Source organism: Bison bison, unplaced genomic scaffold (genome assembly GCF_000754665.1).
Source record: "Bison bison bison isolate TAMUID 2011002044 unplaced genomic scaffold, Bison_UMD1.0 scf7180017864162, whole genome shotgun sequence".
In the NCBI taxonomy this organism is placed as follows: Eukaryota; Metazoa; Chordata; class Mammalia; order Artiodactyla; family Bovidae; genus Bison; species Bison bison.
Window position 1 is genome coordinate 722619 of NW_011494734.1, and position 14369 is coordinate 736987.

The 14369-nt window shown below is 39.2% G+C and overlaps 1 protein-coding gene across 1 annotated transcript in view; it reads right to left on the reverse strand.

Moving 5' to 3' along the window:
* SRPK2 (SRSF protein kinase 2) overlaps nt 1-14366 on the reverse strand; it is a gene marked incomplete at its 5' end in the record, with an annotated part of 79206 nt that extends 64840 nt beyond the window's left edge. The window contains one exon of the mRNA XM_010841496.1: nt 14258-14366. Within this exon, the coding sequence (XP_010839798.1) occupies nt 14258-14366 (109 nt within the window). The remainder of the gene's footprint in view (nt 1-14257) is intronic.
* Nucleotides 14367-14369: the final 3 nt, after the last annotated feature.

Sequence of the window (14369 nt, forward strand, 5' to 3'; positions counted from 1 at the left end):
GAATTTCCACAGTTTATTGTGATCCACACAGTCAAAGGCTTTGGCATAGTCAATAAAGCAGAAATAGATGTTTTTCTGGAACTCTCTTGCTTTTTCCATGATCCAGCGGATGTTGGCAATTTGATCTCTGGTTCCTCTGCCTTTTCTAAAACCAGCTTGAACATCTGAAAGTTCACAGTTCATGTACTGCTGAAGCCTGGCTTGCAGAATTTTGAACATTAGTTTACTAGCGTGTGAGATGAGTGCAATTGTGCAGTAGTTTGAGCATTCTTTGGCATTGCCTTTCTTTGGGATTGGAATGAAAACAGACCTTTTCCAGTCCTGTGGCCACTGCTGAGTTTTCCAAATTTGCTGGCATAGTGAGTGCAGCACTTTCACAGCATCATCTTCCAGTATTTGAAATAGCTCAACTGGAATGCCATCACCTCCACTAGCTTTGTTTGTAGTGATGCTTTCTAAGGCCCACTTGACTTCACATTCCAGGATGTCTGGCTCTAGGTCAGTGATCACACTATCGTGATTATCTGGGTCATGAACATCTTTTTTGACTAGTTCTTCTGTGTATTCTTGCCACCTCTTCTTAATATCTTCTGCTTCTGTTAGGTCCATACCATTTCTGTCCTTTATAGAGCCCATCTTTGCATGAAATGTTCCCTTGGTATCTCTAATTTTCTTGAAGAGATCCCTAGTCTTTCCCATTCTGTTGTTTTCCTCTATTTCTTTGCATTGATTGCTGAGGAAGGCTTTCTTATCTCTTCTTGTTATTCTTTGGAACTCTGCATTCAGGTGCTTATATCTTTCCTTTTCTCCTTTGCTTTTCGCTTCTCTTCTTTTCACAGCTGTTTTTAAAGTCTCCTCAGACAGCCATTTTGCTTTTTTGCATTTCTTTTCCATGGGAATGGTCTTGATCCCTGTCTCCTGTACAATGTTAGGAACCTCCGTCCATAGTTCATCAGGTACTCTATCTATCAGATCTAGTCCCTTAAATCTATTTCTGACTTCCACTGTATAATCTTAAGGGATTTGATTTAGGTCATACCTGAATGGTCTAGTGGTTTTCCCTACTTTCTTCAATTTAAGTCTGAATTTGGCAAGAAGGAGTTCATGATCTGAGCCACAGTCAGCTCCTGGTCTTGTTTTTGTTGACTGTATAGAGCTTCTCCATCAGAATACATCCTGTGAAATGTCAGACTGGATGAATCACAAGCTGGAATCAAAACTGCTGGGAGAATTATCAACCACCTAAGATATGCAGAAGATACCATTCTAATGGCAGAAAGCAAAGAGGAACTAAGGAGCCTCTAGATAAAGGTGAAAGATAGTGAAAAAGCTGGCTTAAAACTTAACATTCAGAAAAGATCATAGCATCCAGTCCCTCCATGGGGAGATAGTGGAAACAGTGACAGATTTTCTTTTCTGGGGCTCCAAGATCACTGCAGACAGTGACTGCAGCCATGAAATTAAAAGACACTTGGTCCTCAGAAGGAAAGCTATGCCAAACCTAGACAGCATATTAAAAATCAGAGACATCACATTGCCAACAAAGGTCCATCTAGTCAAAGCTATGGTTTTTCCAGTAGTCATGTATGGATGTGAGGGTTGGACTATAAAGAAGGCTGAGCACCAAGAATTGATGCTTTTGAATTGTGGTGCTGGAGAAGACTCTTGAGAGTCCCTTGGACTGCAAGGAAATCGAACCAGTCAATCCTAAAAGAAATCAACCCTGAATATTCGCTGGAAGTACTCATAATGAAGTTTCAATACTTTGGCCACCTGATGTGAAGAGATGGCTCATTGGAAAAGACCTTGATGTTGGGAAAGACTGAAGGCAGGAGGAGAAGTGGGTGACAGAGTTTTAGATGGCTGGATACTATCACCATCAATGGACCCGAGTTTCAGCAAACTCTGAGAGATAGTGAAGGACAGGGAAGCCTGGTGTGCTGCAGCCCATGGGGTCGCAAAGAGTTGGACATGACTTAGCAACTAAATAACAACAACAGAAACACAGTCCCTTTTTATCCTAGTTTCAGATGGAAAACAAAAGAGAAAATATAGACAACAATGACGTATTATAAACTTCAGTACTGCTAAGAGACAAGATCTTAACCGTTCCTATCACAAAAAGAAGTAAAATGATAATTATGTGATATGACAGAGGTGTTAGTCGCTCAGTCATGTCTCTTTGCAACGCCATAGACTGTAGCCCTCCAGGCTCCTCTGTCCGTGGACTTTCCCAGCCAAGAATACTGGAGTGGGTTGCCATTCCCTTCTCCAGGGGATCTTCCCAACCCAGGGATCGAACCTGGGTCTCCCACGTTGCAGCCAAATTCTTTACCATCTGAGCCACCAGGGAAGTTCATGACAGAGGAATAGTAGTAATCATTTTGCAATATGTAAACCTATCAAATAAACACCTTATCCTACACAATGTACACCTTAAAACTTACACAACATATCAATTATATCTCAGTAAAAATAAATTTTAAGAAATAGAAAAACTTGCCCCCTTACCAGGTTCTGTTTGTAAACATATTTAGAATTATACCTTAGATACCACATAAGAATCAAACATGTGGGTCCACCTAGGAAATCATTGAACAGCTCCTAAAGAGTCAAACTAGGAGAAATGATTGGTAAGAATGCTTCAGTTTGAAGCTGCACAAAGGAAGGGATTTTGTGCTCCAGTGAGCCCATAAAGGGGTGGGAGAGGACGGGACACAGAAGGAGTAGAAGTGAAGCCATCTCATGGACTATGGGCCCTTTCTGAACCAGCCTGCAGGCTGCTGGAGAGCTGGGCTGTGGGACGGCTGAGCTGCGGGATAGCTGCAGGACCCACAAAGGGCAGGTGCAGGGGCACAGGCATGCGGGCATCCAGGCTGGGCACTCTCACTGCCTGCCCCACACAGTCCTGTTCTGGTACTGAGTACACAGACCATAGCACCTCACAGAGGGTGCTGGCAGCACCACAGGAACCAGGAGTGGCAAATATTGCAACAAACCACGTGCTAACTCCTCTTCTGGGACAAATGGATCCAGAGGGGCAGACCATGCAGTGGGCCGACTCATGGGAACAAGGGCCACTGACATGTACAAAATGCAAGCGAGCCCTCATCTATATCCAAGAATGAAATTTTCATTGAGATTAACAGCTGTACCTTCAGAGCTCCCCAGTCTGCCCCACGTCGAGGGGAACAGAACCCTTTAGTTGCTCTCCTGCCTGCCTGACTGCTCTGTTCTCCCGCTTGTTCTTTCTCCTCTTGGCCCCACAGAATCTCTCAAAGGCTTCTCTCTGAACAGCTTATCTACATCTTTTTTATTCATTTAATACTCCTTATACCATTTGTTTCCCTATGAAATCTATAATATTTGTGTAAGGTTCAGAATCATTCACAAGAGCACCCTCACGCCTGACAGAACGTGCAGGGTTGAAGGGTCCCCAAAATCACCCTCACTACTGGCACCAGGTGCAGCTTTGGAGGGTCCCAACACCATGCTCAGTTCCAGGAATTAGCAGTATGTGGCAAGAACTCACCAAAGACACTAAGGGCAGTTATACTTGTGGTTACAATTTACTACAGCAGAGGGGTTACAAATCAATGTCAGTCGAGGAAAGAGACACCGAGGGCAGAATCAAGGAGGGTCTCAAATTCAGAGCTTCTAAGCGTCCTCTCCTAATACGCAGTGTCGGTGTTAATGACACACGACAATGTACACCTAGTATTGCCAACCAGAGAACGTCACCCAAGTCTTAGGGTCTGGAATTTTCATTAGGGATCTGCTCTGCAGACATTATGGAAACTGTTGGACATTGCTGCCCTCTATGTCCAATAGTTTATCAATGATAAAGATGCTATCTCTGTAATGCTCTGCTTTTATCTTCTATTTTATATACCTTTTCTCTCTCTCCAAATCAAGTAATTTAAGATTTTAAATTAATCATCCTTAAGTATATACAGCACTTTCCTGGTCAAAATCTGCAATGGTTCCTCACTGCTAAGTTTTTTTTCTGCAAACATTTTTTTTTCTACCTACAAAGAAATATACGCTCAATGCAGAAAACAAATAAAAGACAAAGAAGCTAGAGAGAGAAATCCTACAATCTAGATATACAATTTCCTAATATTTGACAAATGTATATGCCCTAATTAATACAAAGAACAGTTCTCTAAAATTTCACAAAGTTTTCTGATATAGTCTCCAATTTACGGTCTTTGTCAACTACATACATTGCAATTATTTTCTCCTAATCCGAAGCTGGTCATTTCATTTTTTATGAAATTCAATTTCTAATTGTTTTAACCTTAACACTTCCTGCATTCTCTCTACAAAATCTCCCCCTACTTCAAGGTTGTGAAGACATCTACTGTTTTCCTTTGTAAGCCTTATGCTTTTCATTTTACTTTTAAATTCATGGGATTCATCATAACCTAATAAAGAGATGTATTTTTTTAAAGTCGACACATTTACTGTAAGATCAGAAACAAGATAAGGATGTCCAGTCCTACCGCTTTTATTCAATTTTGTGTGTGGAGCAATGAAGCAAAGAAAGAAACATAATGAATGCTAAGGAAAAGAAAACTATCTGTGTTGAAATGATAAATGACTGTGCAGAAAATACAAAAAATCTGCACATAGAACGCCAATAGAATTAGCAAACAAATTCAGCAGTTACAGGACACATGGTCAATGACTCAATTACATTTTACACACCATCAAAAAACAACTTCTAATAACAACAGCATTCAAAAAAAGAGAGAGAGAAAACCCAAAATTAAATATGCACAAGACCTCCACGTTGAAAACTTAGGGGGAAAAAAAAAAAATCGCTGAAATTAAAGACATAAATAAACATGTTGCCAAGACTATGGCCCCAGAATCATATCCCAGTCCCTCCTCCAAATAGAAACCAATTACTCTTCTTTTTTCCTTTTTAAAAATATTTTTCTAGAAATCAATTACTCTTATCTAAGTTTCAGGGAGAAGCAGCAAAGAGGAAAGGAAAAAAAAAAAAAAAGAACTGGTGAGAACCAACAAGCCTCAAGAGGATGGAAGGTGTGGCTTCCAGGAGACCATAGGCCTCATTATACACTCACTGTAATACATTAGCATGCTAAATAACACAACCCTCGGGGCCTTGACAGTTGGTGATTGCCATGATAACCAGAAAAGTGATTTAAACTGCCAAGAGGGCACAACTCAGGGACTTTCTGCCTCTCAGTCTGCCCGTGTGTCTATTCACACATACTGTACTCTTTTCCTCCTAAGAAATACTTTACTTGCCTCACTACTTTCCATCTTTGTGGAAATTCTTCCAAGTAAAGCTGAAAAGCCATAGCCCTTGTCACTCACCATTAATCCAGTCTAGGATTTGATGTGTTCAACACTGCGACCCAGTCTCAGTCTCTGACTGGGAACCCAAGCCGCTGCAGGCACAGGCCACACAAGATCAAAAGTGTCTTCCTGAGTCTTTTGGCCCTTTTCAGCTCAAAATAAACCACATGCCAAAAAAGACTTTAGGGGTGGTAAGTTATGCTCTTCTGCAATAGATAAGAAGATTCAATGCTATTAAAGAAAGACATCTAAATTAACTGTATAAGCTGAGGCTGAAATTATACATAAATGCAAAGGAACTAGTTAAGTCAAAACCTATTCTGGAAAAGAAGCACAAAGTTGGAGCGCATCCACTACCCAGTTCAAGACTTACTATATAAAGCTACACAAATCAAGGCAGCACAGAGTAGGAGCATGAACAGACCAAAAGTGGAATGGAACAGAAAAGAGTCCATAAATAGACCCTAATACATATGGTAAACTTATTTACAAAGGCACCAGGCAATTCCATAGGGAGAAAGAAAAGTGTTTTTTCAACAGACGGTACTACAACAACTAGACATAAAAGTATAGAAAGAAGCCTCCACACTAACCTCATACCTACTGCTGACATTTTGGTATAGCTATTTCATCCTTAAACACATTTTTAAGAGAGGTGATCACACTACAAGAGTTCTTTTTTTTTGGTCCAGCAGCTTGTGGGATCTCATTTCCTGACCAGGGATTAACCTGCACCCTCGGCACTGAAAACACCAGAGAAATGCCCACCCTCAACAACAAAGTTCAATTATTCTTAACTGGAAAGGCCCCCTTTTCATTTTCTATGAAGTCTTTTCTTTTACCTCTAATCAAATACAACCTCATTCCTTTAAAATCCTCACAAATTTTCCTTTTTCCTCCTCTTATAATTAACCACACAAAAAAATACAAAGAAAGGCACTTCAGTAGTTTCTTAGTCTGGTCCATTCAATCACTCCATATTCAGCAGACCACAGATTGTTTTCCCTCTGTATTATTCATGGAACGGGAACCTAGACAGACTCTTCCGTGAAGGAGCTTATATTCTACTAGCGAAGTCTATAAGGCCTTGAACTCCTAGAAAACACAGGCTGTTTCTCATTTACCCTTCCAATCACTGTAGTAAAATACAATACATATAGGAAAGCCTCAGAGAATTCCCTGGTTATGCAACTAAAGCTTAGTGATCAATAAATAGCCACATCATTAGTGATTCACAGCAGCAACAGGCCTGACAGTGCTGGAATCACCTCAGTCTCCGCAAAAGGAATATAATGAAGCCTCATGTAAAAAATTCACAGGCATATTACCTTCCTCATATAGATACGCAGAATCTCTTCTCAAGGCTTCAAGTAAGCCAAATTAAGCCAAGTAGTTTTTAAAAACACAGACTACCATGGTGAATTCAGTATGTATGCAGCGTTAGTGGTTTTAAGGAAAAGAACTGTGAATGAATAAAGTTTATTTTTTACTTTTAAAAACAACAGAAACTAAAGACTACATTTTTGGATGGACCTGGACTTACCAACTGAAGTAAATCACACAGAGAAAGAAAAATATCCTATGATGTCACTTATATAGGGAATCTTAAAAAAGATTAACTTAAGTTAATTAAGTTTAATTAAATCTGTGAAATGGACTCACAGACTTAGAAAATGAACTTATAGTTATGGAGGAGAAGGGTGAGGGGTTGGGATAGACTGGGAGTTTGGGATTGACAAGTATACACTGCTATATTTAAAACAGACAATCAACAAGGACCTACTGCAAAAAATAAATTAAATAAAAAAGACTATACTTCTGCACAGTTGCGTCTGGAAAACTTAAGGTGGAGCCTTATAGTATCAATTTTAGGAGATTTGGTGCATTTAACATAAGTGACAATTGCAAAATCCACTTCACCTGTGTAAGTGAAAAATATAGACTGTTAACCTGTTGGCCCTATGAAATTCTGCACTTGATATTTAGGATAGACTCTACCTTCATTACTTCTGTCAGGATGTTCTGCCTTGGCACTCAGTGGCATTCTTTTTCCTCTTCTGCTCATTGTGGTTTAATTCTGAGGACCATACGAGGGTAGAACATATTAAAAATTACAAAAATTTGTATAGGCAAACCATTTCTTTAAGTTGACGCCCAAATATTAAAATGTTATTTTTTGTATCATTTATAATCTTGTCACTGTCCACTTAACCAAGGTTGGTTAGATTTCAGTGAAAATTATCTTCCAGAGTAGTTTTTTAACTGGCATGGGAGGCTAACTTTACTACAATTAGTAGGTATGGTGCAGAGTTTCACACAAATGAGGTGTGCCAACAGTGTGATAATTTAGATGTATTTAAACATAAACAAAAAAGACAAATGCACAAACTTGCTGCATTAGATTACTGCTGCTTCTAGAACCCAGTTTCCTTTACTGATTTCAAAACAAAAGAAAAAATAACAATAAAGCTGTGCCTGAAAAAAAAAAAGACTACACTTTCAATAAAATATTGCAGCTAAATGACACCATTTCTAAGTCAACTTGTGTAATGAATATTGCCTTTTTTCCTTAAAAAACAAGCAAACCTTAAAACTACAAAATAGTCATAAATCACAGATTGTGCGGAGAGAAGACCAATATGAACTTGTAACCAACATTAAATTTTGAGAATTACTAACATTCAACCAGCCTAAACTGTTCACAAATGGACAGTAAAAACACATGGTAAGGAGAGTTTGTATATAAGGAAGCCAGTCCACATTTTCAGCAGGCAACTATTCATATTATTTACCCTATGTTTGGAAGAAGATATTCCCAAATCCCTACTGAAGCTTTCTGAAGCACCGTGGATGATTTTAAGACAACTTAGAGCAGAAATGAAGGATCTATACTCTGATTTGTATGTCCTCCATGGCACGTCAACCTCCTCACTCTGACATGCCTTCTCAGACACACAGGTAACACCAGTACTCTCTTGCCCTTAGTTGAAGCTTAACACCAGAGACAATTTCTTCACCCAACCAAAAACACTTACTGCACAGTAGATGGTTCAAATGCAGTGGGATTAACAAAACATACTGCTCCTGACTATAGGAAATCATTCAGATTGAGGAGAAGGAGATCAGAAACACAAAAATAAATGTATAATCACACATCATGAGTGCTAAGGGGGATGGGGTGGCGTGGGCACTACTATGGGTGATCAAGGGTCCTAAATAAGATGTGTCAGGGATTTGAAGAAGGAATAAGGAAACGACATGTTTTAGTACCAATCAGGCCACAACTATGTTGAAACCAATGTCTCCAGAAATAATGTTAAGTGACAAACTGCATAACGAATGTGCCAACTTAATCTAAAAATGATTTAGGAGAGCTACAAAACAGGATCTCTGAGGAAGTCAGTCGGTGCAGGCAGCATGATATATCAAAGCAATGTTCCTTCTTTCACCATTTACTAGTCCTTGGAGTACATGTGTGCTCAGAGTTCTGGGGAAATTTTAGAAGATAATGTAGTTCAAAGCAGTAATTCCTCTTTCACAGTAAATCAGTAATTCAGAGTAAAGTGAAGAGAAGGATCACTTCTTGCAGTTATAGCTTTGGAGTTTTGGACAAATGGTATGTGCCCCATGTGAGCCAACTTCAGCTTCAATGTGCAGAAAAAATCACTAAGTGAACTTGTTAAATACTTAAGAGTCCAGGTCCTACTCCCAAGGATTCCAACTCAAGATTCAGAGTCCAGCCTAGGAACATTCTGATGCAGGGGGTACAGGTCACGCTCTGAAAACCCACATTAGACTAAAATCTCCCCAGAGGAGGAAGTTTTGCACTGACAAGGAAGCTGTAAGTTTAAAAAAAAAAAATAAACAAAGTGAGCAAGTATTACACAAGGGCCTCCTGGAACTGTTTACTTATAAGCTGACTCCATACCTGACCCCTGTTATCCTCTGAACTTGGAAGTAAAATCCAGAATAAACCACACAGCCTGCTGCTACAGTTACTGCCCCAGACAACTGACCAAAGGTAACCGATAAAAAACAAGGGGAGAAAGAAGCAGTGCTGACCACTGTCTTTGCAAGTCCACCACAAGTAAGGCAGTTAAGACCACTCAGGGGCCAGCATGTAAGTACAGATGGTAATACACACAAGAAGAGGATGATTGAACAAAAAAAGGACTGGCAAAAACAGAATTCGTACTTCAGAACAATCCTCTCTCTAGGTATCAGGTAACATGCCCTGATACACAGAAGCATATTTATCTCATTTTATTCCTCATAAAATCGTAGGTGATAGATACCATTACATATTTTATTATACAGACAGATGATATTATAGGAGAGATGAAGACACTCAAGCCTAGAACAAAGGGATTTGTCCAAGGATACAGAAATGGAGAGCAACAGGGCCAGGTTTTGACCCAAGTTTTGCAGATGCTGAAGTCCATACTCCCCCGGGACTCATGGGCAGGAACATGTTAGCTGTGAAGAAAGGGAAAGAGTCCCAGGCCACAGAGACTGCCAAGCACAATAGAAGGGAGCAATGAATAATGCATTAGCGACATCAGACCTTTAAACAGTGGCTTTTTTGTTAAAACAACGAACACTGCACATGCTCTGAATAAGGAAAGAGCTTTATCTTTACCTTAAGAGGTTAAAAAAAGGTAAAAAGTTAAGATACAAGTTGGTTGGTCATAAATGATTCAGAATTGCAGGAACTTAAAAGCTTACTGCAGCAAAAGGTGGGTGGTGGGATTCCAGGTGACTTTCCACACCATGACCCCCAAAATACTTATAACTCCTATAATGAACAAAAACGTCTTTTGTAAAGAGAGATAAAAGGTGTGATGTGTTTTGTTTCTGTTGATGTTTTCTTTTACTTCAGGACTATTAAGAAGTGGCTGGCAGGGCAGAGATTCTCTAAGAATGAAGATGAAGGAAACAAGTGAAGATGTGAAGTGACAGAGGAGAGAGAAGCCACATACACAGACTAAGCAAAACATACCCTTAGACTGTGAAGGGCAGCTCTCTCCTTCCATCTTCCTGAACACATCAGTACACAGCCATTAGGTAGTGCCAAGCAACAAAGGATGTCTAAGAACAAGCTAGGTAATAAGGAAAGGGCAGACATGTCCAAAATGGCAGTGACAATGACTGGTGACTCTTACATACAAGGAAGTTGAATAAGTAAATATAATGAGGATAATGACAGCCAAATCTCTTACTGCCAAAGAAAGAAACTACAGATAGGCTAAGGAGAAAAATGAGCTGAATCTTCTGGTATTAAGAGTGGAAATGAGATATAATAAACTCATGGATTTTAATATATCTGTAAATAAAAACAGAAATACAAATCTAAAGGAAGTGTGTGTCTTTAGCTCTGTGCTAAGAGACTGAGAAGCAGGGACACCCAAAAAGTAATAGTCTCATTCTAATGCTCAGATCTTCTTTTCTAAATACTGTTATCTCCAGGGTGCCTTGTGGAGAAAGCTGATTCCAGGCCTGGAGTAGGAAAATTACAAGATGAATACATCTTATTTGAAAATAAGAAAGGATTTAAGAATGAAAGGGACTTTTTCCATCAAGAGAAGGATAAAGAACACATGGCGTCTTATATATATATACACACACACATACACACACAATGGAATACTATACAACCACTAAAATGAATGGAATTTTGCCATTTGTAGAAACATGGACAGACATGGAGGGCATCATGCTAACTGAAATAAGAGAGAGAAAGATAAATACTGTAATGATATCACTTACATGAGAAACTTAAAAAATAAACCAGCAAATTAAAAAAACAAAAGGAAGCTGGCTCATAGATACAGAGAACAAAGTAATGGTTACAGGCTTGGGGTGGAGGAAGGTACACAGCTGTAGGACTAGGAGGTACAAATTACCGGATATAAGACAGGTTCAAGGATGTACTGTACAACACAAGGAATATAGCCAAAATTTTGAAATAACTGTAGATAAAGTATAACCTTTAAAACTGTATAAAATTTTTTAGTTAAAAGGGTTTACACGAAACTTAAAAAACATTAAATGAAACAAATGACACAGCTTCATAGGTAGTTTACAGAGTGACTTCTAATACATACTGAGTGAAAAAATAATGTATAGAACAAAAAAAGAATGATAGGTACTTTTCAAAAGGACACATAATCAGCCTGAAGGGACTTCTAATGGCCAATTTGAGAAAATCAAAGCATCAAGACAAATAAGGAAAGTAACTGACTATAACCCACTGAATAAACAGAAAACCCATGAGTGAGTAAATTTAAGATACACAAACTGACAGATAAATGGATGGATGGATGGGAGGGAAGGAGAGATAGGATAGAGGGAAAGGAAGAAGCAAATAAATTTTCTGACAAAAGAATATTACACAGCTTCAAAGTTACTCTCAACAGACTGCTTATTAACTATGAGGGGGTAAAGAGCAATTTTACAATAGAGCGATCTGGCAAACACCATCCTGAACAAGTGGTTGACATCAATAGTACTGGTATAAATCAAAATCATGTACTATCTGATATGATGCAATGAGAAGAACACTTCTCACAGAACAACACTATTTTGTTATTCCAAATTGAGAAAGAGTATACAAAATAATTGGCCCACATCTTCAAAAATGTCAAAGTCATAAAAGTCAAGAAAAAAACTAAAGAACTGTTCCAGATCAAAGGAAGAAGAAAACAAAATAAATATAATGTGATTCTGCAATGGATTGGTTTCACATAAACAACACTATTGGGCAACTGGCAAAACCTGAGTGGGGTCCGAGGACTGAACGGTAGAAGTATATCAACATTAACTTCTTGACAGGTGTGTAGTGGTTAACACAGGAGAACGTACTTGACTGCCAGCAAAATATACTAAAGTACTCATGGGTGATAAAGCACCATGTTGGTAACTGAAACTCATCCACCTCCAGGGAGAAAGTTATCTATTCTAATGGATGGGGCGGGGCGGGGCGAGCCACAGTTCTTTTCCCAGACATTGCCAATCAACTCCATCAGCTCCTTGAAAGTGTTTATCAGTTATCTTAAACAACATGTTATGATCTATACCATAAAAGATCCAGGTGTGAGGCAAACAGATCTCATTCCAGTAGGGTGGAGCCTAACGTTCTGCAGAGAACAGTTCTTTCACACCAGCCTGATACTTTGGCCTAAGAAGCACAATCTTAAGACAGCTGTCCACATCTCCTCTTCATATAACTTCATTTTCAAACCAAGAAATGCAGATTACAAGAGAGAGGAAGGAAAACATCTTTTTTTCCATATTAGAAGGCACAGACCTTTACCTGTGGGGTCATAATCACTAGTTATATAAATGCTACAGATAAATATTTCATTTTCTAAAGAAAACGCTGAAGAAATCATGTTAGACAGGAAGATTCCTTCTTGAAGTTTCATAGCAGAATGATAACTTTCGCTTCCTGGTAATTAAAAAGTACACTATTCTTCAACCAACACACAAATGACCTGAAATCACTAGCTAAATTGATACTAAGATACAAGAGAGACAGAGAGGCATTAACACTTTATGGCCTAAACAGTGTGTATTTCCAGCCATCTATCCTTAAGCCATCTATGGGGTCGCACAGAGTCGGACACGACTGAAGCGACTTAGCAGCATCATTAAGATATAAAATCTGATTAACATTTCCCATAATTTGTAGCAAATAAATGTCTTGTTAACTGTTCAGAAGCTAAGAATTCAAACTGTGATAATTGTCTGTTACAGAGAATTAAAGTCCAAGAGAGAAAGGTAAGTAACAAATGGACTGCCTTTCCTTTCTACTAGATTCTTGGGATCCAGTCTACACAGAGTATGAGGTCTGGATCAAATTATTTTCAATATTCATCATACAATATGCTTGCCTTTTAGCAGTTTAGCTGTATGCTCTTGGTCTTTACAAAACATAAATACAAGAACACTTCACCTGAATAATTTCTATGCATCCTGTGAAATCACAGCTGGAAACATAATCTACTATGTCACACAATGGCAGAACCCACAAAATAGGTTTTTTGTTGAGTACAGTGCCAGGAAAACCCTGTCTCCATAAACAAATGGGCAGATTTTCTTTCCACAGACAAAATACTATGTAACTCAATGCTATACAGAGAAAGGAAGAGCTCCTTGATAGTCTTGGCAGCCAGGAAACTTATATCCAATGTAATGAACAACAAACTGGCTCCCCCAGTAGGAGTCTGGTAGTGGTAGGTGTTCAGTCACTCAGTCAGATCTGACTCCCTGTGATCCCATGGACTGCAGCACACTCATTTCCTTCACTCTCTCTCGGAGTTTGGCAAACTTATGTCCATTGAGTTGGTGATGCTATCGAGCCATCTCATCCTCTGCCATTTCCTTCTCCTTTTACCCTCAATCTTTCCCAGTACTAGGGTCTTTTCAAATGAGCCAGCTCTTCACATCAGGTGGCCAAAGTATTGGAGCTTCAGCATCAGTCCTTCCAGTAAATATTCAGGGTTGATTTCCTTTAGGATTGACTGGTTGGATCTCCTTGCTGTCCAAAGCACTCTCAAGAGTCTTCTCCAGCACCACAATTCAAAAGCATCAGTTCTTCAGTTCTCAACCTATTTTCTATGTTCTTCTCAGATGGCTTATTTTGTTTTTATATTTAAGTATCCTGCTGTATACCATCTTTAATTCTGTCAGCAGATTTAAATCTTGAAATTACTCAGTATATGTATGTGCACCTATGTATTTCACTTTCTCTCTCTTAAGAAAATTTTCCTTCTGATATCTCTCATATTTTCTGGTATCATTTTATACTAAACAATCTAAAAATTTTTTAACAATATTGACATCAAGTAGTCTGCATCATTAACTCCCTTTGTCCTTACCCCCAACAAATCATGGGATGGCCCGGGGGGGAAGGCAAGCACATCACCTTTGCAGTAGTCTGCGGGGTCCTCCTGCTCCTCATCGTCTGAGCCCAGAATCTCCTCCTCTGGCTCTGGTGGGGCAGGGTCTGGCAGAGGCGGCGGTGGCGGCGGGGGGGG